The sequence below is a fragment of the Schistocerca serialis genome, chromosome 1 (assembly GCF_023864345.2).
Source record: "Schistocerca serialis cubense isolate TAMUIC-IGC-003099 chromosome 1, iqSchSeri2.2, whole genome shotgun sequence".
NCBI lineage: Eukaryota > Metazoa > Arthropoda > Insecta > Orthoptera > Acrididae > Schistocerca > Schistocerca serialis.
This window is the reverse complement of record NC_064638.1, coordinates 895,315,739-895,340,668: the sequence shown is the minus strand read 5'-3', so window position 1 is coordinate 895,340,668 and position 24,930 is coordinate 895,315,739. Positions and strand designations below refer to the sequence as shown.

Sequence of the window (24,930 nt, the reverse complement as noted above, 5' to 3'; positions counted from 1 at the left end):
GACTTAACATCTGAGGTCATCAGTCCCCTGGACTTAGAACTACTTAAACCTAGGCTGGCCGCGGTGGCCAAGCGGTTCTAGGCGCTTCAGTCCGAAACCGCGCGACTTCTATGGTCGCAGGTTCGAATCCTGCCTCGGGCATGGGTGTGTGATGTCAAAAATGGCTCGGAGCACTATGGGACTTAACATCTATGGTCATCAGTCCCCTAGAACTTAGAACTACTTAAACCTAACTAACCTAAGGACAGCACACAACACCCAGCCATAACGAGGCAGAGAAAATCCCTGACCCCGCCGGGAATCGAACCCGGGAACCCGGGCGTGGGAAGCGAGAACGCTACCGCACGACCACGAGATGCGGGCGGGTGTGTGATGTCCTTAGGTTAGTTAGGTTTAAGTAGTTCTAAGTTCTGGGGGACTGATGATCTCCGATGTTAAGTCCCACAGTGCTCAGAGCCATTTGAACCAACTTAAACCTAACTAACCTAAGGACCACATACATGCCAGAGGCAGGATTCGAACCTGCGACCGTAGCAGCAGCGCGGTTCCGGACTAAAGCACCTAGAACCGCTCGGTCACAGCTGCTGGCTAATTACAGTTTAAAAGGTGTTGCGCTAAAATTAACCTGGCTCAAAATTACTCCAGAGCTGAGGGAAAGGTGATTTATAATTTCCCCTTCCTCGTCTCAAGCGTGGACGTCTGCAGAAATTCTAAGACGGCCATATTTTATATAATTGTGTCGGCGGTTTTGAAAAGATATCATGCGTCGAGAACTAGAACTGTCAGGCAGTCCAGAAAACGCACTTTATCTCAAACGAGTTATAGGTCTCGACTTTATGTTGTTGAAGTAGTTTACTTCGATACTTAAATGGTAAGCACATTCCTTAATATACAGGGTGGTTCATTGATAGTAACCAGAGGAATATCTCACGAAATAAGCATAAAACGAAAAAACTACAAAGAACGAAACTCGTCTAGCTTGAAGGAGGAAACCAGATGGCGCTATGCTTGGCCCGCTAGATGGCACTGCCATAGGTCAAACGGATATCAACTGCGTTTTTTTAAGTAGGAACCTTCATTTTTTAATACATATTCTTGTAGTACGTGAAGAAATATGAATGTTTTAGTTGGACCACTTTTTTCGCTTTGTGATAGATGGCGCTGTAATAGTCACAAACGTATAAGTACGTCGTATCACGTAACATTCCGCCAGTGCGGACGGTATTTGCTTCGTGATACATTACCCGTGTTAAAATGGACCGTTTACCAATTGCGGAAAAGGTCGATATCGTGTTGATGTATGGCTATTGTGATCAAAATGCCCAACGGGCTTGCGCTATGTATGCAGCTCGGTATCCAGGACGACATCATCCAAGTGTCCAGACCTTCGCCGGATAGTTACGTTATTTAAGGAAACACGAGTGTTCAGCCACATGTGAAACGTCAACCACGACCTGCAACTAATGATGATGCCCAAGTAGGTGTTTTAGCTGCTGTCGCGGCTAATCCACACATCAGTAGCAGACAAATTGCGCGAGAATCGGGAATCTCAAAAATGTCGGTGTTTAGAATGCTACATCAACATCGATTGCATCCGTACCATATTTCTATGCACCAGGAATTGCATGGCGACGACTTTGTACAGCTCTGCCAATGGGCACAAGAGAAATTAAGAAACGATGACAGACATTTTACACTCGTTCTATTTAGCGACGAAGCGTCATTCACTCATTCACCAACAGCGGTAACGTAAACCAGCATAATAGGCACTATTGGGCAACGGAAAATCCACGATGGCTGCGACGAGTGGAACATCAGCAACCTTGGCGGGTTAGTGTATGGTGCGGCATTATGGGAGGATGGATAATTGGCCCCCATTTTATCGATGGCAATCTAAATGGAGCAATGTATGCTGATTTACTACGTAATGTTCTACCGATGTTACTACAAGATGTTTCAATGCATGACAGAATGGCGACGTACTTCCAACATGATGTATGTCCGGCACATAGCTCACATGCGGTTGAAGCGGTATTGACTAGCATATTTCATGAAAGGTCGATTGGTCGTCGAAGCATCATACCATGGCCCGCACGTTCACCGGATCTGACGTCCGCAGATTTCTTTCTGTGGGGAAAATTGAAGGATATTTGCTATCGTGATCCACCGACAACGCCTGGCAACATGCGTTAGCGCATTGTCAATGCATGTGCGAACATTACGTAAGGCGAACTACTCGCTGTTGAGAGGAATATCGTTACACGTATTGCCAAATGCATTGAGGTTGACGTACATCATTTTGAGCATTAATTGCATTAATGTGTTTCAAATGGTTCAAATGGCTCTGAGCACTATGGGACTTAACTGCGGAGGTCATCAGGCCCCTAGAACTTAGAACTACTTAAACCTAACTAACCTAAGGACATCACACACATCCATGCCGGAGGCAGGATTCGAACCTGCGACCGTAGTAGCAGCGCGGTTCCAGACTGAAGCGCCTAGAACCGCTCGGCCACAGCGGCCGGCCATTAATGTGGTATTTACAAGTAATTTACAAGTAATCACCCCCCCCCTCCCCCCCCCCCCCCCATGAACCATGGACCTTGCCGTTGGTGGGGAGGCTTGCGTGCCTCAGCGATACAGATAGCCGTACCGTAGGTGCAACCACAACGGAGGGGTATCTGTTGAGAGGCCAGACAAACGTGTGGTTCCTGAAGAGGGGCAGCAGCCTTTTCAGTAGTTGCAAGGGCAACAGTCTGGATGATTGACTGATCTGGCCTTGTAACAATAACCAAAACGGCCTTGCTGTGCTGGTACTGCGAACGGCTGAAAGCAAGGGGAAACTACAGCCGTAATTTTTCCCGAGGGCATGCAGCTTTACTGTATGATTACATGATGATGACGTCCTCTTGGGTAAAATATTCCGGAGGTAAAATAGTCCCCCATTCGGATCTCCGGGCGGGGACTACTCAAGAGGATGTCGTTATCAGGAGAAAGAAAACTGGCGTTCTACGGATCGGAGCGTGGAATGTCAGATCCCTTAATCGGGCAGGTAGGTTAGAAAATTTAAAAAGGGAAATGGATAGGTTGAAGTTAGATATAGTGGGAATTAGTGAAGTTCGGTGGCAGGAGGAACAAGACTTCTGGTCAGGTGACTACAGGGTTATAAACACAAAATCAAATAGGGGTAATGCAGGAGTAGGTTTAATAATGAATAGGAAAATAGGAATGCGTGTAAGCTACTACAAACAGCATAGTGAACGCATTATTGTGGCCAAGATAGATACGAAGCCCACACCTACTACAGTAGTACAAGTTTATATGCCAACTAGCTCTGCAGATGACGAAGAAATTGAAGAAATGTATGATGAAATAAAAGAAATTATTCAGATTGTGAAGGGAGACGAAAATTTAATAGTCATGGGTGACTGGAATTCGAGTGTAGGAAAAGGGAGAGAAGGAAACATAGTAGGTGAATATGGATTGGGGGACAGAAATGAAAGAGGAAGCCGCCTTGTAGAATTTTGCACAGAGCACAACATAATCATAACTAACACTTGGTTTAAGAATCATGAAAGAAGGTTGTATACATGGAAGAACCCTGGAGATACTAAAAGGTATCAGATAGATTATATAATGGTAAGACAGAGATTTAGGAACCAGGTTTTAAATTGTAAGACATTTCCAGGGGCAGATGTGGACTCTGACCACAATCTATTGGTTATGACCTGTAGATTAAAACTGAAGAAACTGCAAAAAGGTGGGAATTTAAGGAGATGGGACCTGGATAAACTAAAAGAACCAGAGGTTGTACAGAGATTCAGGGAGAGCATAAGGGAGCAATTGACAGAAATGGGGGAAATAAATACAGTAGAAGAAGAATGGGTAGCTTTGAGGGATGAAGTAGTGAAGGCAGCAGAGGATCAAGTAAGTAAAAAGACGAGGGCTAGTAGAAATCCTTGGGTAACAGAAGAAATACTGAATTTAATTGATGAAAGGAGAAAATATAAAAATGCAGTAAGTGAAACAGGCAAAAAGGAATACAAACGTCTCAAAAATGAGATCGACAGGAAGTGCAAAATGGCTAAGCAGGGATGGCTAGAGGACAAATGTAAGGATGTAGAGGCCTATCTCACTTGGGGTAAGAGAGATACCGCCTACAGGACAATTAAAGAGACCTTTGGAGATAAGAGAACGACTTGTATGAATATCAAGAGCTCAGATGGAAACCCAGTTCTAAGCAAAGAAGGGAAAGCAGAAAGATGGAAGGAGTATATAGAGGGTCTATAGAAGGGCGATGTACTTGAGGACGTAGATGAAGATGAAATGGGAGATATGATACTGCGTGAAGAGTTTGACAGAGCACTGAAAGACCTGAGTCGAAACAAGGCCCCCGGAGTAGACAATATTCCATTGGAACTACTGACGGCCGTGGGAGAGCCAGTCCTGACAAAACTCTACCATCTGGTGAGCAAGATGTATGACACAGGCGAAATACCCTCAGACTTCAAGAAGAATATAATAATTCCAATCCCAAAGAAAGCAGGTGTTGACAGATGTGAAAATTACCGAACTATCAGCTTAATAAGTCACAGCTGCAAAATACTAACACGAATTCTTTACAGACGAATGGAAAAACTAGTAGAAGCCAACCTCGGGGAAGATCAGTTTGGATTCCGTAGAAACACTGGAACACGTGAGGCAATACTGACCTTACGACTTATCTTAGAAGAAAGATTAAGGAAAGGCAAACCTACGTTTCTAGCATTTGTAGACTTAGAGAAAGCTTTTGACAATGTTGACTGGAATACTCTCTTTCAAATTCTAAAGGTGGCAGGGGTAAAATACAGGGAGCGAAAGGCTATTTACAATTTGTACAGAAACCAGATGGCAGTTATAAGAGTCGAGGGACATGAAAGGGAAGCAGTGGTTGGGAAGGGAGTAAGACAGGATTGTAGCCTCTCCCCGGTGTTGTTCAATCTGTATATTGAGCAAGCAGTAAAGGAAACAAAAGAACAATTAGGAGTAGGTATTAAAATTCATGGAGAAGAAATAAAAACTTTGAGGTTCGCCGATGACATTGTAATTCTGTCAGAGACAGCAAAGGACTTGGAAGAGCAGTTGAATGGAATGGACAGTGTCTTGAAAGGAGGATATAAGATGAACATCATCAAAAGCAAAACAAGGATAATGGAATGTAGTCTAATTAAGTCGGGTGATGCTGAGGGAATTAGATTAGGAAATGAGACACTTAAAGTAGTAAAGGAGTTTTGCTATTTGGGGAGCAAAATAACTGATGATGGTCGAAGTAGAGAGGATATAAAATGTAGGCTGGCTATGGCAAGGAAAGCGTTTCTGAAGAAGAGAAATTTGTTAACATCCAGTATTGATTTAAGTGTCAGGAAGTCATTTCTGAAAGTATTCGTATGGAGTGTAGCCATGTATGGAAGTGAAACATGGACGATAAATAGTTTGGACAAGAAGAGAATAGAAGCTTTCGAAATGTGGTGCTACAGAAGAATGCTGAAGATTAGATGGGTAGATCACATAACTAATGAGGAAGTATTGAATAGGATTGGGGAGAAGAGAAGTTTGTGGCACAACTTGACCGGAAGAAGGGATCGGTTGGTAGGACATGTTCTGAGGCATCAAGGGATCACCAATTTAGTATTGGAGGGCAGCGTGGAGGGTAAAAATCGTAGAGGGAGACCAAGAGATGAATACACTAAGCAGATTCAGAAGGATGTAGGTTGCAGTAGGTACTGGGAGATGAAAAAGCTTGCACAGGATAGAGTATCATGGAGAGCTGCATCAAACCAGTCTCAGGACTGAAGACCACAACAACAACAACAACAACAACAACGCTGTAACAGCATGCGTTCTCAGAAATGATAAGTTCACAAAGGTACATGTACCATATTGCAACAACCGAAATAAAATGTTCAAACGTACCTACGTTCTGTATTTTAATTTAAATAAGCTACTGTTACCAACTGTTCGTCTAAAATTGTGAGCCATATGTTTGTGACTATTACAGCGCCATCACAAAGCGAAGAAAGTGGTCCAACCAAAACATTCATATTTCTTTACCTACTATACTACACGAATATGTAATAAAAATGGGGGTTCCTATTTTTAAAAAACTCAGTTGATATGCGTTTGACCTATGGCAGCGCCATCTAGCGGGCTAACCATAGCGCCATCTAGTTTCCCCCTTCAAGCCAGACAAGTTTCGTTCTTTGTAGTTTTTTCGTTTGACGCTTATTTCGTGAGATATTTGGCCCGGTCACGATCAATGGTCCAGCCTGTATATAAAGTACATCTTTTTATATTATTAGAATGCCAACTTTTTGATTCATTGTTTTGAAATGAAATTTTTCGTATAATTAAATCCAAGGTACCGTTCAAGTTATTCACAGAGAAAAAAACTATCGACATGCTTTGAATGACTCTAGAACTGCCACAGCAGACTCAAGGGATCAATAAAAACATCCGACAATTAGTTTACTTTCAGTTAGACCTGTCATACGCGCACAGTTAGTTTCACTGTCACACTCAGTTTCGACCTCAATAGAGAAAATATTTTTGCCAACTGCAGTGGACACTTCCCCTCCTTGGCCTCTACTCTGTCTGTCCGATATACGTTCCATGACTCATTAAATATATCAGAGCTTCCCACTTCGAGTTTCAGCCAGCTCTCGTTCCCGAGAATAATTTGAGCGGGAAGAATTTTTTGGAGGTCAGTAAGTTCGGGAACTTCGTTACGAAAATTTCGACCATTTACTGATAAAATTATGATAGTCGAAGTGTCTTCACTCTGAACGCGGTCTGACTTTCCTTGCTGCTTATCAACTGGTGAGTATTCATGAGAGTACCTGAAACTACTGCCTAGCCTAAAGCAACCCTCATGTGCACTCCGCAGGTACCCTGTTACAAGAGTAGCTGCTTCCTGATCTATCAAGGGGAGTCATACAAATCGTCAAGCGATAACGCGGGTCTAGAAATTTGCAGCCAAGACTGACACAGAGTCAACGAATCCTTAGATTAAGTCGCTCCACTCTGCTCCAAAGCATAGGGCTCCAATCAACACTGGAAACAAAGCTGCAAATCGCGAGCTCTGCTTGCACGCCACGCGTGAGGCTTGCGCCCTTCACCACTTTAGCAATCCGCCTGTATGAGTGGAGGATAGTCTTAGAAGCCGTGCCACATGCTTCGTTGGAGCCGACGTGAGCCACAACTTGCAGACGACTGCACCTTGCACGCTCGGTAGCCGCAAGCAGCGCAGCCATGAGGCCACCGCGGCAGATATACCAAGTGCACGTCGGCATTCTTTCCAGCCCTGAAGGCTATCTGCCTAAGGAGCTCCATAACGCGCTCAAGCTCCCGATAACTGGTAATCCCCACCGCCCATGTGCTTCCTCGGACCCTACTGAAGGAGCGGCCCCCTGCCCACTCACAGAGTGAATGGGTGCCAGATGGTCAGTCTCCACTTTTGCCCTCTGCCTCGAGCGATGTGAACGCGTCACCCACCACTTACACTGCTATGAGGGCGGATCCACAGCGTCACGTATTCTAGTAGGCGTCCCCGTGGTAGAACTCGTGGGCGAAACAAGCGACACCTGAGGTGTCCCATACAACGCGACAGTTTCTCCGCCACCGCCACACCCCAAGGCAGCAGGCTGCAGGTGATTGACCGTAGCCAAAAGCGCGTTCAGCTGTTCGCGAACTGCGGCCATTTCCTTCTGCGTCCGCCCACAGCATGCACACATCGTACTCATCCTAGCAAGACTAACTGAAGAAGTAAACTGTAAAAGCAGACAGAATGCTAGATATGCAACTTGCTACTCTCCTCATGTGTCACCAATGGACGCTGACGCCTCAGTGAATGGCTGGCTGTTTAGAAGAAATTAAAACTGCGCTACAGACTGCCCTGATTTACACTTACAAAATGCGAGCTTACACCTCGTACACGGAAACACGCACGAAATTTGAGAAATATACTACGAGGGAAAGACAGGAAAAGATAAAAACTTAGCTTGCTGCTCTGTAGATCTGTTTCAGCCGCGAGCTGTGGCCTCACTGACTGGTTTACTAAACGAACGGACGCTTGTCTTCAAAGCAAAACAAATAAGCAACACTGCGGTACATTGTGAATGAATTTGCACTTAGAAAACGCGAGATTAAACCTCTTAAACAGAAAAACGTGCACCCTTGTAATGATTTGTATATACAAAATATTTCACCGTGTTATAGACAGAACGTTGACTGTAGCCATGCGCCCCTCTCCCAGACCCTCACTTCTCCCCCCCCCCCCCCCCCGCTTCTACCCGTCCATCCCCCGCCACACCCCCACACCCCGCCCCACCCACTCTGCACACACCAGTAATGGTTCCAATGGCTCTGAGCACTATGGGACTTAACTTCTGAGGTCATCAGTCCCCTAGAACTTAGAACTACTTAAACCTAACCAACCTAAGGACATCTCACACATCCATGCCCGAGGCAGGATTCGAACCTGCGACCGTAGCGGTCGCGCGGTTTCAGACTGAAGCGCCTAGAACCTCTCGGCCACACCGGCCGGCACACCAGTAATGGACAACTTTGGAAGCTCATGAAATGTATTGGCAGTTGCGAATATGGACAATCATCAACTGTATAATGGAACAACGACAACGAAAATTTGTGCCGTACCGGGATTCGATTTCTCGCTTATCACGAGCGACTGTAGAAGTTGGACTAAGCTAGTGGTTTAATACTGCAAATACTGAAGGATTTTGGCATCAATATTAAGCTCCAGAACGACAACTAATTTATTTACGTTGATACAAAACTAAAACACAAAGAAGGTAGGCTACATATCTGAAGGAAAGTGCCGACTTGGAGCAGTCAGGCGCATCTTCACATTGCTTCACAGGTCTACGTCGTGACTTCGTACTAAATTTATCGATCGAAGATTTTCTAAAACGCTACTGCTGTTCAAATATTTCCCATTGGTCTCATGAGCTAAGTGCAGTTAAGTGTTTTCATCCGAGACAACCGTTTATCCTCTTGATTAAAGAGCCTTGGTGGCTACTACAAGTGGGCCCATAGTACAAGTGGGCCCGTAGTACAGCTTGTCGAACGAAAACGGGAAGAGCTGTAAATTACCGTCACATTTGCGGATTTAAGCAGTTTCTATGTCCTACTATAATCTGGAACAAAATCGTGAAAATTATATTTAATGACGCATCTCATTTGCTTGTCAGCTCGCACGTGACTCAGTTTAGTTCGCAGATCACGAAACTTATGTTTGCAACGGGATCCGTAAAACCGTAATTGTTTAATTTACATAACTAGTTTACGTTCCATTACCAGAGATAAAGACTGTTAATATGTCAACTGAAATTCACTAATCTTCAAAGACGCAGTAAAGCACCATTTATCTTTGTTTTCTGTTACAGACTGCTGCTGAGGACACCCATCGCCTAACGTGCGAGGTCTATTGAATGCGTAAGTTAACCTTCCACTTTTCTATATCAATAGGCATCTCTACAGTTATCCTAGGCTGGATCATGCTGGAGTTTTATCGGCCTAGTCCTATGCCGTGATTCATTATCCACCCTTAGACCGCTACTTATAAATGCTTTTATCCATTCTTCGTCCAGACAGGTTCGTCTAAAGTTTTCCATTTAACGTTCTAATTCTCACTGCGACGCGTAATTTTGCCTCGTCCTCTACAGTCGCTTTCCTGAGAGAGCGTAGCATCTTTTTTCGTCCTGATGATGGAGGAGATGCATCCGTATGGATTTCACTTGGCGCCCGTAGCGTTGTAGAGCCGTGCTGATCCATGAGCTCATAACGGCCGGCCACAACTCAGGGTGACGAAGCGGTACAGAGTCCAAGGAGCGCTCCCGTGCCTCGAATGTATCCCAGGTCGCCTCAGTAGGGTTGAGCTCATGTGATTCAATGACCGGGCCGGTACTTTTATGTCCGAGGAGTGTTTATGGAATCATGGTGGCACAGTTCAGAGGTAACGTCTCTCTGAATATACACTTAATTACACAAAAGCCTGTCGCACCTGAAAACTGAGTTACCCCGAGTTTTACGTAGGAGCCACTCCGATTACATAACGTATAGCACTGCTCGTAAAAGAAAAAAATACACAAAAAAGCTGAATTGTCTTATTCCTAGATTATAAACGCAGTGAGGTGCAGTCAAGGACGGAACGACGGCAACAAATAAATGCCCGACGTTTGTGTTACCAGCGTGACGTCTTCGTAACTCGGCGTGCTAAATGATCACTGGAATGTTACCGCAAGGCTAATGTTTATTTGGCTTCCAACTGAGGCATAAATCCTTTCAACTATAAAAAATGGTATTAAGAGAGCAACAAGATCAGGATTCTTATCAAACAAATTGTTCCTCAAAAGACCACAGTACGTGATATTTCGCCACTTGCTATGTATTCCAGAAGCATTTGACTTCAGTAATCATCCATATCCAGCGAGAATAGAGGATATGGGGTGAACAATAAATCATTCATATATCTAAACTTTTCACCGTTGACGGAACCAAGGGAACGAAGTCGTATGATAGGTTACGAGTAGGAACGAATTGCCCTCAGACTGCAGTTAAATTATCTCCAACTTTTAATTTTAACATGATCGACTTCAAGGCTTCTAGTCTCATCTTCGGATGTACCTGTTCACATTAAAAAATTACAAAAATCTAGAGCGTGTATAATAAAATTGAATTGCGTATTGATTATGTATTAACAACTTCCTTGATCACTTTCGGTAGTGACATTAATTAATGTCCTTATAGTCGAGCTAAATATTTAAATAAAATTACAGTTTCATGTAGTCGTGGGCAGGAAATATTATGCAATAACATTGTCTAATTTAAGTATGTGGGGTATCACCTCACTGTCTTGGAAATTAGTTTATACCTTAAATTAACAAACGTTTACAAGGAGAGTTTTTTAGTCACGCACCACTGTCATTGCGCCTTTTTGCGTTACAAACGAAGTCAAAACACACTAAAAGATAAACAAATTTAAAAATCGTGGAATCGTAGTACTAAAATGTTGTGGAAATATATCCAATAGCCCCAGATTATACGCTGCAGGCATCCTATTTACAACATGGTATTGTGGGACGTTCCATCCGTCTTCATGTTTCTTCTTTTTCCACATAATGTCCCGTGTCTTCATAGGTACGGCATGCCAATTTGGATTTGGTAATGTTACACTACTCGCCATTAAATTGCTACACCAAGAAGAAATGCAGATGATAAACGGGTATTCATTGGACAAATATATTATACTAGAACTGACATGTGCTTATATTTTCACGCAATTTGGGTGCATAGATCCTGAGAAATCAGTACCTAGAACAACCACCTCTGGCCGTAGTAACGGCCTTGATACGCCTGGGCATTGAGTCAACAGAGCTTGGATGGCGTGTACAGGTATAGCTGCCCATGCAGCTTCAACACGATACCACAGTTCATCAAGAGTAGTGATTGGTGTACTGTGACGAGCCAGTTGCTCGGCCACCATTGACCAGACGTTTCCAGTTGGTGAGAGATCTGGAGAATGTGCTGGCCAGGGCAGCAGTCGAACATTTTCGGTATCCAGAAAAGCCCGTACAGGACCTGCAACATGCGGTCATGCATTATCCTGCTGAAATGTAGGGTTCCGCAGGGATCGAATGAAGGGTAGAGCCACGGGTCGTAACACATCTGAAATGTAACGTCCACTGTTCAGAGTGCCGTCAATGCGAACAAGAGGTGACCGATAGGTGTCACGCCAGTATGGCGATGACAAATACACGCTTCCAGTGTGCGTTCACCGCGATGTCGCCAAACACAGATGCGACCATCATGATGCTGTAAACAGAACCTAGATTCATCGGAAAAAATGACGTTTTGCTATTCGTGCACCCAGGTTCGTCGTTGAGTGTACCATCGCAGGCCTTCTTGTCTGTGATGCAGCGTCATGGGTAACCGCAGCCATGGTCGGTCTCCGAGCTGATAGTCCATGCTGCTGCAAACATCGTCGAACTGTTCGTGCAGATGGTTGTTGTCTTGCACACGTCCCCATCTGTTGACTCAGGGATCGAGTCGTGGCTGCACGATCCGTTACAGCCATGCGGATAAGATACCTGTCAGCTCAACTGCTAGTGATACGAGGCCGTTGGGATCCAGCACGGTGTTCCGTATTACTCTCCTGAACCCACCGATTCCATATTCTGCTAACAGTCATTGGATCTCGACCAACGCGAGCAACAAAGTCACGATACGATAAACCGCAATCGTAATAGGCTAAAATCCTACCTTCACCAAAGTCGGAAAGGTGATTATACGCATTTCTCCTCCTTACACGGTTCTAGGCGCTGCAGTCCGGAACCGCGGGACTGCTACGGTCGCAGGTTCGAATCCTGCCTCGGGCATGGATGTGTGTGATGTCCTTAGGGTAGTTAGGTTTAAGTAGTTCTAAGTTCTAGGGACTGATGACCTAAGATGTTAAGTCCCATAATGCTCAGAGCCATTTGAACCATTTGAACCTCCTTACACGATGCATCACGACAACGTTTCACCAGGCAACGCCGGTCAACTGCTGTTTGTGTATGAGAAATCGGTTGGAAACTTTCCTCATGTCAGCACGTTGTAGGTGTCGCCACCGGCGCCAACCTTGTGTGAATGCTCTGGAAAGCTAATCATTTGCATATCACAGCATCTTCTTCCTGTCGTTTAAATTTCGCGTCTGTAGCACGTCATCTTCGTGGTGTAGCAATTTTAATGGCCAGTAGTGTAGTAGTAGAGAGTACGATGACTACTCAGGGACTGAAATTGTTTGCCCCACCTGTTTGCGTCTATTGTTGTCCATGTGAAAGTGTGAGAACGTTTTTGAAATGTCTACTGGGGCGGGACGTGGATGCCAGCTTGGTGTCACCTAGTCGGATATGGGAAACAGGACGTTCCATCCGTGACAGTTGAAAACTGATACTATTTTGTACTACATGAGCTACAAGATCACAGCTAAACTTACGTATTTATTCATTTATGACTAACAGAATGAATAACAGTCGCCAAACCCAACCAGGCTCTGTTATATTGTGTATTAAACATAACAGTCAGGCCGACTGAAATTCTTTAATTTGAACAGGTTTATCTCAGGATTGGGCTAGAAACCTCGAAATAAATTAAGTTAAAATAAGAATTAATAATTTTATTGCAGTCTAAGGCAAATTCATTCCTATCCTCAATATATATCTTTCGTTTTCTGCCGCCGCCTCCTAGGTAATTTGTGTGACGATTGAAACATCAGCTCTGCTTTTTGGTCAGTTTTCTCACATCGTCCGTTTAGCTTCCGTTCATAAGTTTTCGAGGGCTGTGAGGTTGACAACCATTCAAGAACATCAGTTTAGTTCTGCCATGCAAAGCAGTCGGTATATCATCGCTAACGAGTGTGTTAGAGACTGGTCCTGTTGGAAACTAATTTCTCTTCACAATACGGTAGTACTGTATGATACTGCAGTGGTACTGACTGAATCATAGCGTTACTCATAGATCAAGCATACTAAGCAGCATCAACATCAATCCGAATTCCTCTTCCGTGTAGCATCTGATTTGTCTCCGTACCAGAAGATTAGTACTGAAACAGCACCAGTCGACTTATAACGTTTATTTAAAAACATGTATTTTTTCATTAGCCAGCTTTCCAGCCACTGCAGCCGGCCGCTGTGGCCGAGCGGTTCTAAGTGCTTCAGTCCGGAACTGCGCTGCTGCTGCTGCAGTCGCAGGATCGAATCATGCCTGGGGCATGGATGTGTGTGATGTCCTTAGGTTAGTTAGGTTTAAGTAGTTCTAAGTTCTAGGGGACTGATGACCTCAGATGTTAAGTCACAGAGTGCTTAGAGCCATTTGAACCAGTTTTTTCCAGCCACTACAGGCTCGTCACCAGATGGTAGGTGTTTACAGGCTCTTTAAGTTTTGGACCAAGTACAGCTAGTCCCTAGGATCGCAGTGCTGGTGAAAACTGTGGGGTTAACACCGATTTTACCGACTTATGCACAGAAATAAATATTTTACGATAGGGACGTCATAGGACGTTAAATTAGCAAGTGAGAGCGGACACATAAGTTTTTCGTCTCATTCATATCAAAATAAAACTCTATATGTATAACCTTGATCGTTCGTGTTTGGGGAACTAACAATGGCGCTCATACAGCTACTCCCGTCTTCGTGTTGTTTGATGTGTGTCTACCTTATAGCGAGGAGATTACGCTGCACAGCAGAGTTGCTTAAACCACACCATCTTGAAATTTCGGAGCTAGTGTGTGATGTGCTAGACTGTGAGCTCTTTAGCCCTTGTTAGTTGGAAGTAATAGACGACCTGTCCGCTCGTCCACGTGCCACATACGGCAGTTGATCCCGGCGATGAATTTATTGCGCGGCAGATTAGTTAGTTACCTTTGATGCAGTGGCACCTAATGAAACTAATATTCAACTGTTTGTGTGTAGAGCTTTCTACGAATCATGCACTGGTGGCGTGAACATGCGACCAGTCCAAGAACTCACTACATCAAATCCTATTTCACCTGTGATCAGGCTGGAGAGCTATGACCCACCCTCTCCCTTTTTCCACCTCTTCCCCCCTCTGTCTATCTCCTCCAACCCCGTCCCCCCGCCCTCTTCGTCCAATTACTCCCCATCTCTCTGACTACGTCTTCTTCCCCCTCCATTTGACCATATCTTCCTTTTCCTCTCTCTTCCCATTTCTACCTCCCGTCTTCCATTTCCACCTGCCCACTACCTCTCTACATCTTCCACCTGTCGTATGCATCTTCCCCTATCCCCTTATATCAACCACTCTCCAGTGATGCTGATCGGCACATGTAGCCTCTGCAATACAGTTCACTGAAGCAGGCCAATATTACTCCCATAACACACCTGTTATGCAAGGCAGGCTACATATCAGGGGCTTAAAAATCATTTATACAAATACCTCCAGAAAATACTTCCTAACACTTATATTTATGTTAAATGATTACAAATTTCTGTTTTTCATTAATGATTTTTTAGTAATAGTGAGTCTATATTTTATATCCTCTCCAACATTCGGCTCACATCACTTATTTTGCTGCCCAAAAAGCAAAACTCACATACTGCTTTAAATGTCTCATTTCCTAATGTAATTCCCTTGGCATCACCTTTGTTGATTCGTCTACATGTTATTACCATTGTTTTATTTTGTTCAGTTTCATCTAATAACCTCTTTTTAAGACACAGTCCATTCTGGTCAATTGCTCTTCCATGTCCTTTGCTGTCGCTGATAGAATTACAGTGTCACTGGCAAACCTCGAAGTTTTCATTTCCTCTCCCCAAAATTTAATTCTCCCCAATTTCTCCTTGCTTTCATTTGTTGCTTACTCAATGTACAGATTGAATAATATTGGGTAGGTTACAACCCTTTCTCACTCCATTCTCAATTACTGATCCCCTTTCGGGTCATTTGATCCATATAACTGCAGTCTTCTGTACAAGTTGTAAATAACCCTTCGTTCTTTGTAGTTTACACCTACTATCTTCCAAAATTTGTGGACTGTATTCAAGTCAACATTGTCAAAAGCTTCCTCCAGATCTACGAGTGCTATAAGCGTAAGTTTGCCTTTCCTAAACCTATCTTCTAAGGTAAGTCGAAGGGTCAGTACTGCTACATTTTTCTAGAACGCAAACTGATTTCCTCAAGGTTGGCTTCTACCAGTTTTTCCGCTCTCGTGTAAATAATTCGTGTTGGCATTTTACGAGCATGACTTATTAAACTTATAGTTAGGTAACATTCACACTTGTCAGCAACTATGTTCCTTGGTATTGGAATTATTATATTCTTATAAATGAAAAGCACAATAGTGTGTATGTCCTACAGTATTAATTTAATATGTTAACCGGTATTAGATTTACAATGCCATCATCAGACTTTAACTGACTATTGTCCTCCAAGAGGGTACAGTATTCAGTAACGACACTGAAAAAGATGTCACACGTCGAGAGTGAGATACGAACACGGAGTAAATGTCATTTTTGATAGTGCAGTGGTAATACAATTTGAAATGTTGGAGTTGATCAATAAATAAACATTATAGAGAACAGACTAGAAATACAGTAATATTAACCTCAAAAGAAACTATGCCTATAAATCAAATTAATTTAACAATCCCACGAAATAAAATTAGTATGTGGCAAGAGAACTAAAGAACAGTTTGAAAAGATATTAAAAGGTAATACGGGCACAGACTAAAGAACATAATTAATATCTGTAATATCAGAATATACGTAGTATATAGACAATCATAAAAAAATTAAGAAATACGTGATAAATGGAGGAACAGGCTGGAACAGGCAGTGTGGGCACAATTGTGAAACTTTAAGGATTAAGCTAAGATTAAAAGAGGGAATTATTGAGCTGTGTACGTTCGTTTAATATTAAATCGGGTCTGTGGACCAGATGTCTATTACTTTCCAGGGCTTCCAACAGAGTGTCTGGCCTTTGTTTACAAAGTGAAGGACATGAGACAGTGTCTCTTTTCTCCAAAGCTCTCCTTAATATTACTATAGGCGGCATCTATCGTTTCTCTAGTAATATATGTTTCTACAGGTTGCATTTGTCCTATAGCCATTCCTGCCTAGACATTTTGCCCTATCTCTAAATCAATTTTTTTTTTTTTTTGACATTTGTATTCCCTTTCGCTTGCTTCTGTTGGTACATTTATATATTTTATGCTTTAGTCGATTATATTCAGTATCTCCTGTGTTCATTGAAACGTCGGCCAATGTTCCCTCTGATACTCTCAATCATTTCTGTGTCTTTAAGCTTATCCACGTCCCATCTGCTTGATTTTCTGGAGTACTAGAGCAACAAATATCATAAGCGGTTAGCTCGCGGCTGCAGACGCACCATGAAGTTTTAATAATATCAGCAGGAGAAGCGGAAAGCAATTATTTTAGCACGGCAGCTGCTTATGTTGGTGAAACGGAAATTATCACCCAGAAAGCCGGCCGCTAAAGAATCCGAAACAGATGTCGCCACTCAATACGTACTTTGTTTGAGAATATGAAAACTGAAATTATATAATCAGAAAAATAGTGTTTCGGTGATGAAAGATATACAAACTTATCTTTAGCTGTGGAATATGTAATTTAAGTATAAAAATTAACTCAGGCAGAAATTTATACGGAATCGACTATTTCAATTGAAGTATGAAAGTTCTGATGAGGAAAGATTCATTGCAAGTGGGAGAACGACCTCTGCAGACGCAGCGAGTTTTTGCCAAGATCTTAACTGTAGAGACAACTGTCAGACGAAACATATCTTACGGACAGGCCTTAATCTAATCAGAGTGCACCTTGCGGGGGTTCATTTGTATTTTTAAGTTACCTCGTTGTGATCCTCTGTTCGGAGTAGTCTGCGAATCCCCGAATTGTTAAATATTCTTCTTGTCTGTAGAATAACTAAATTTTTACTACCGTAAAAACCAGGACCTGGAAACTCCGATCTTTTAAGGCCTTTATAGCTCCTTTAAATACAATTCATATTAGATTATAAGTATCTTACTAAAAGAGATCTTCCAAGAAACGAATAACAAGCGGTTTTGTGTAGTACATACATATAGGGTATTGGCAAAATGATGTGAACACCTGTACTTACTAGAGAATGGTTTATTAATTAGGGATTGGACCCCACTTTCCCGTAATACAGCTGAGATTCTTCTTGGTATACTGGCATATAATGACTGAATAGTGTCCAGTGGAAGGTTATGCCACTCTTCGATCAGAACCTCTTCTAACTCCTGTAGTGACGAGGGAGGCGGAAATCGGCTCCGTAGTCTGCGCTCCAGTACCGCCCACGAGGGTTCCATAATGTTCAAGTCCTGGGACTGAGCTGGCTAGGGAAGACGCTGCAGTTCAGTCGCATGCTCGTCATACCATGATTGTACTGTCCTGGCTACGTGTATGAGTGCAGTAAAGTCCTGAAATATGGTATGACTGTTAGGGAACAACATTTGGATCATGGGGTGCACCTGATCACCTGAAATGTTCACATAATCGTTGGCTGTAACACGGTCTTTGAGAGTAATTAAGGGGCCAAGAGAATAACATGATATGGCTGCCCACACCATCACACTCCCACCTCCATGCTTAACCGTTGGAATCAAGCAATCAGTAGTGTAGGCTTCTTTTGGCGTTCTCTAGACGTAAACCCGGCCCGATGTTGGAGAAAAACGAAAACGTTGACTCGCCGGCCTATTCGATGTGTTTCCACTGATACGCCGTCCAAGATTTATGCTCCCGACACCATGTTTTACGCTTGTACTAATGGTTTCAGTGTAGCAGCTCGTCCATGAATATTCGCTTTATGGAGTTCTCAGCGGACAGTGTCCATAGATACGGGGTCTCGAAGATGGCTATTGAGCTCAGCAGTCACTTTAGCCGCCGTAGTTTTGTGGTATTTTAACACAATTCGTGTTAGCGTACGACGATCTCTTTCATTTAGTTTCGATTTGTGCTCACTATTACGTTTACACGACGATGTCTTTCCATGTTTTGTGTAGGCTGTCATGGCTGTTGAAATAGTTGCTCTTGAAACATTCAATAAGTTGGCTATCTTGGTTACTGATGCTCTAGCTAGTCGGGCCTCCACAATCTGCCCTCTTTGGAACTCTGTTAGATCTTTCATTGCACGTCGACCTCGGATTCTGAATGCAAATATGAAGTGTACAGCCTGCACTGATGCCTAGTCCATACTGAACACATATGCCTTACTTGCGTTGTTGGCCGTCAAAGACAACCATCCCATTGCTATCATTGTTCATATTATCTTGCCTACCCCATGTATGTGCATTATTAACATAAACTTCTGGTCATTGGTATTCCTTGACAGCGTGGATGGCGCAGGAGACTCTTTGCCGCCTTTGACAACTTTGCCCGTCTTCAGCTCTCTTGGAATGGCACGTAAATAACCCTCCTGATAACAACAAACAACACGGTGACATTCTTTCACTTTTGAGAAGTTAGTTCAACAAATGCTTCCAAGATTTCAAAAGCATTTCAGTTGTTGCACAGTTTGCCAAATCGCCTTTTATGGAGATTGATGCTGAAGAGTTCTCTACGTGTGTCATGAAGCATTTTGATTTTCAGGAAGACAGTGCTGCAGTGGCATTAGAACTGATTGATTTTCAAAATGATTTATCTTTGAAATAGCTTCCTTCAAGCTCTGAAAATATTTGACCTCTTGTTCCTAAAGAAAACACCTAATTTTGGTCCAGGTTGATCTCAAACTGAAGGCAAAGTTCAGCTCTACATATCTGTGCAAGGTTGTGAGGTTTCTTCTTCCAGTAGGAAATTTACAAAAAGCAAGTACAGAAACAGCCTGCATCACAAACTGAACAACTGTATTCGAATGGCAACCACTAGCTAATCTCCCAACGTTGAAAAAATTGTTGTAACAAGAAAAAGTGCCATGCTTCTCACTGTAGTTAATAAGTCTGATAAAAACTCTCTTCACACACTCGTAATTTATTACTAACTACACTTCAGTTTTCTTTTTTATGTTCAATTTCAGTGCCTTTTTCTTGTACACAGTTTAATTAAAATCATGTTATATTTAATAGAAATGTAAGTTTATGGGCAATAAAAAATCTAAGATTTTTTTAAAGGTTTTTATTTTTCCTCTAGTTTCTTTGGGTAGTTCACAGTAGGATTTAAAAACGATATGGTACGTTAGAATCCTCATGAGTTTCGGGACAGCTAGTGTAAGATAATTGAAATCTCATATTCCGAACGGAACTGTAAAAAGAACCTCAAGATTGTGTATGTGCATACAATAAAAAATATTCCGATGTTTTAATCTGGCAGGTCGTTTGAAAATAGAAAAGTCGCAGTTTTTAGCATAAGCTAGAATTTGCCCGTGGTTTCTGTTCTCATTCATGTAGAAGCTATAGTCTACTCCCTTTAGAATGCCCGTATTATCAGCTATCGGGCGTACGTTCTCTCATGAAATGCCCAGTACACTCGCAACCGTGCTGGTAGTTCACAAGTGGTCTTGCTGCATTCAGTGGCTGGCTTTAATTACACGGACGCAGAAGCAGTGACCGCAAGCCGCACATCTGCTAGCTACCTCGGAGGGTACGGCCCAAGTTGGAAGCTTCCCTGCAACAGGTAGAATCGTGCTGCCTGCTGCTCTCTCTCTCTCTCTCTCTCTCTCTCTCTCTCTCTCTCTCTCTCTCTGTTTCTGTCTCTCCTCTTCCCCCCTCCCCTCCCTCTCTCCTCCCCTGCCTCACCCACATGCACAGACCGTGTGTTGCCTCGCTGCTGCTGCTGCTGCTGCTGCTTTCCGGCCTATACAGGGTCGAGAGCCGTCCACGTTACGTTAAAACACCAGAGACTGACGCACGAGGCACGTCGCGGAACCGTAAACACGGACGCGGTCGCTTCTCATGCTGAGCCAGGTCGCACAAAGCAGCTGCCAGGTACCGCGGCCACTCTGCATTCATTCTACGTGCACGGGGGTAGGGAAAGAGAGAGGCACAAAACAAGGTACCTAACTAGCGCGGGAGCCCGGTTCCTTGCTTCCCTGAGTTTATTTCGGACTCCTGTTCTGTTCTTTTTCTAGTCTGCTTAATCATGTCTTCGTGCCATGTCAAACTCGTTTCAGTAAAACCGTTGTACGAGGGTAACGAAAAGTTCTGGGACAGACTGGAACAGATAGAGACGCCTTACCTCACTGAAACTCTATTTTTTAGTGTAGTCTCACTGTACACTAATGCACTTCGTCCAGAGATGTCCCAGTGCCTTGGTCCCATCTCGAAAATTAGATTCCTCCAGGCTTGCAAAATACCCGTCAACGTAGGCTGTCAGTTCTTCGTTTGAAGAGAATCTCCGTCTACTGAAGAAAATTTTGAGCTTGGGGAAGAGATGGAAGTCCGATGGAGCCAAATCGGGCGAATAAACCAAGTGTGGCGAAAATTCGTATCTTAGCTCATGTTGTCATGGAAACGACACTTTTGTGTGGGTGCGCATTTCCTTGCCAGACTTGGCCTTTTTCACGTATATTTTGCTGCAGTTGGTTCTGGAGGTTAGTGTAGTATTTTCCCGCAATTCGTTGATCCGTTGGAAAATAATCTATCAGCAGAAATCCTTTCGCATCACGCAAAATTGACGCCACGACCTTTCCAGACGACCTTTGCTTTCTTTAATGGTGGTGAATTTTCCACTGCTATGACTGTTGTATTGTCTCTGGGGTATAGCAGTGGACTCAGATTTCATCTGTGGCGATAAACCGGTGGATACAATCTTTTTGGTTGCCCTGAAAACGGATCAAACATTGTTCGGACATTTCCATTTTGATGCATTTCTGATCCTGCGTTAAGAGTCACGGCACCCATCTAGCAGATAATTTTCTCGTTTCCTATTTCACTGCTAAAATGTGGTATCTCCGTTCAGTGACAACCCTACAACTGCGGCAACTTCTCGCACCTTCAGTTGACCATCCTCGATGACCATTTTACGCACTTTTGTAATGATTTCTGGTGCAGTGAAACATCTTGGCGGTTCACTATGCGGATCATCACCTAAGCTATCCCGGTCCAGTTTAAATTTGTTAGTCCACTTGGCCACAGTTGAATATCAAGAAGCAAAGTTTCTCAATATGTTCTACATCTACATCTACATGGATACAGAGAAAATCACATTTAAGTGACTGGCAGAGGGTCATCGAACCACTTTCACAATTCGCCATTATTCCAATCTCGTATAGCACGCGGAAGATTTCCCTTATTTTAGCATTGTGATCGTCTCTACCTATGCAGGTAGGCGTCAACAAAATGTTTCCGCATTCGGAGGAGAAAGTTGGTGATTGGAATTTCGTGACGTCGCGTGGGATTAGCCGAGTGGTCTAAGGCGCTCATTCATGGACTGTGCGGCTGGTCCCGGCGGAGGTTCGAGTCCTCCCTCGGGCATGGGTGTGTGTGTGTGTTTGTTATTAGGATAATTTAGGTTAAGTAGTATGTAAGCTTAGAGACTGATGATCTTAGCAGTTAAGTCCCATAAGATTTCACACACACAATTACGTGAGAAGATTCCGTCGCAACGAAAAACGCCTTAGTTTTAATTATGTTCATCCCAAATCCTGTATCATTTCAGTTACAATCTCTCCCCTATTTCGCTATAGTACAAAACGTGCCGCCCTTCTTTCAACTTTTTCTATGTACTGCGTTAATCATATCTGGTAAGGATCCCACACCGCGCAGCATTATTCTAAAAGAGGACGGGCAAGCGTAGTGTAGGCAGTCTCCTTAGCAGATCTGTTACGTTTTCTAAGCGTCCTATCAATAAAACGCAGTCTCTGGTTAGCCTTCCCCACAACATTTTTTGTGTGTTCCTTCCAATTTAAGTTGTTTGTAACTGTAATTCCTAGGTATTTAGTTGAGTTTATGGCCTTTAGATTTGACTGATTTTTCGTGTAACCGAAGTTTAACGGGTTCCTTGTAGCACTCATGTGGATGACCTCACAGTTTTCGTTATTTAGGGTCAACTGTCAATTTTCGCACCATACAGATATCTTTTCTAAATCGTTTTGCAATTTGTTTTGATCTTCTGATGACTTTATTAATCGATAAACGACAGCGTCTTCTGCAAACAACCGAAGACGGCTGCTCAGATTATCTCCCAAATCGTTTATGTAGATAAGGATCAGCGAAGCGCCTATAACACTACCCTGGGGAACACCAGGAATCACTTCTGTTTTATTCGATAACTTTCCGTCTATTACTACGAACCATGACATCTCTGACAGGAAATCACGAATCCAGTCAATCCAGTTATATAGCTGAGACGATATTCCATAAGCACGCATTCCACTACGAGCCGCTTGTGTGGTACAGTGTCAAAAGCCTTCCAGAAATCCAGACATGTTTTCCGTGGAACAGCAGTTTGAAGTGTTCCCTACAACTCCCAGTTCGTGCAGCCGTCTCAGTTATTTCTAGATTATTTTCAATATTCTTTAAGGGAATCTTCTTTTGCGGCGGCGGCAGGTAATGTCAACCATCGTATTGTTACGCTGTAGCTCTTTCCAATTTTTAACAAGTTTTTTTAAGGTCGCTATCTTCTCTGTCTGTTCTTACGGTACAAATTTAGCAATTGATTTTAAAGTAACTTTCAGCTGAGCCAGAGACCTGAAATTTTAAACATAGCTCAGAACTGGATGACTACACAATATTAACTCGCTTCCTTGTTGGTTTGGCCGGTAGGGGTGGAGGGGAAAAACTTCGGCAACGCTGCCCTGTAGGACCGGCCAGTTATGCGGGTAGTATCACAATGCGTTCGAGGCGCAATTTGAACGGACGGGTATGGCTGCACGGCTGAGCAAAGAGAGAGGAGTCGGGTGGGGGGGATGGAAGAGGAGATGGGAGAGAGAAGGAGATGAGTGCAATATAATGTGGCATATGGACGGAGCTGTGACTAAAAAGCTATATATATATAATTTCATCAAGGTGATAGTATCTTGTAAGGGTTCCTTGCCGGGATAGCGGGCGAAAACCAGAACGCCACTGAAAGTGGAGGTGCAGAACATCGAAACGGTGGAACTGGCTGAAGAGGCAAGCTTTAGAAAGAAGATAGAGCATATTTGAAAGTCCAGACACGTCTGTGTGGTAACCACCAGTACTCTGGCCAGCGCCCGTTCATCCTGTGTGGTGCGACTGTAGGGTCCAGTAACTAACAATCCCAGGTTTTACCCAACCACCATTACCTGGAACCTAATTACAAGCAGAATGATTCGTACAACTAGTATTAATATTACCCCAGATGCTCAATCCGCGTGCGACAACCAGGCTGTCGGATTCTGGGGAGCTTGGGTTCGTACAACAGAGAAAGTCGGAGTTCTCTGGTAAATTTCCACGAAAATCTCACACATATTTTGACACACTTAACATCCAGTTATTCAAACTAGCAAATTACAGGATCGTACTACAGAACTCGACTGATAGAAAATTTAAATCCATGCACTTCAAGAGACGAGATTCACCGTTTCTAAAACAACAATCTAAACAGCTCCCGTATCCTTAAAAGCAAAACAGACAAGAAAATATGCAAAGGACCTGCAGTATTTGGCATGGCCTTTATTGTGAATAAGGACATCCTTACCTCTGTTAGATGTAAGTCAAATCAGCAACAGAATAATTACCATGCGAATTAAACGCACCGACAAAACGTATACAGTTATAAATGTTCGCGCACCTACTAACATTGACAACAAAGCAGAATCCGAGAAGACAGAAAAATTTTGGAAAAATCTTGAAACGGAAATCTCCAAAATTCCGAAGGAGAGTGTAAAAATTCTTCTCGGTGATTTCTACGCACAAATTGGCAATGAAAGGAAATACGAAAAAAACCGTTGGCAATTACCTTGCACATGGCGTCACGCTAATCGAGTTGTGCTAACAAAACAGTTTAAAAATCATATCAACATCACTTCGAAAGAACCAAAAGAAACAAAAAACGTTGTGATCCCCAATTTTTTAGCTAAGTGAATTTCAAATAGACCATATTGCGATCTCCTATGTTTTCCAAAAAGAAATACACGACGTTCAAGTCTACAGAGGGGCCAATATAGATTCTGACCACTATCTTACAAGAGTCAAAATTAAATTCACACCAAACAGGAAATGCCAACGTAAAAGACCACTAATTCCCAAATTTGATTTGAAAAAAAAATCAAGAATCAAACATTACAGAAGTATGGGGAAAAAACCTACAAACAACTGGAGAGATTTCCAAACGAAAATTATACAGAAATCCAAACACCTATGGTGCAATCCAAATTGTGATGACGGAATAGAAGAGAGGCGACGAGCCTTCTCAAACTACAATTGTGACCAATCAGAAACCACA

General features: G+C 43.1%; 1 protein-coding gene across 2 annotated transcripts in view; it reads left to right on the top strand.

Moving 5' to 3' along the window:
- The window catches only part of LOC126411634 (cadherin-87A), a 709,414-nt gene that overhangs the window by 334,929 nt on the left and 349,555 nt on the right, over window positions 1-24,930 (top strand). For both annotated transcript variants that reach the window (XM_050081378.1, XM_050081379.1), the window contains exon 2: window positions 9,441-9,489. In XM_050081378.1, coding sequence (XP_049937335.1) covers window positions 9,486-9,489 — 4 coding nt within the window. In that variant the 5' untranslated portion in view covers window positions 9,441-9,485. The remainder of the gene's footprint in view (window positions 1-9,440; window positions 9,490-24,930) is intronic.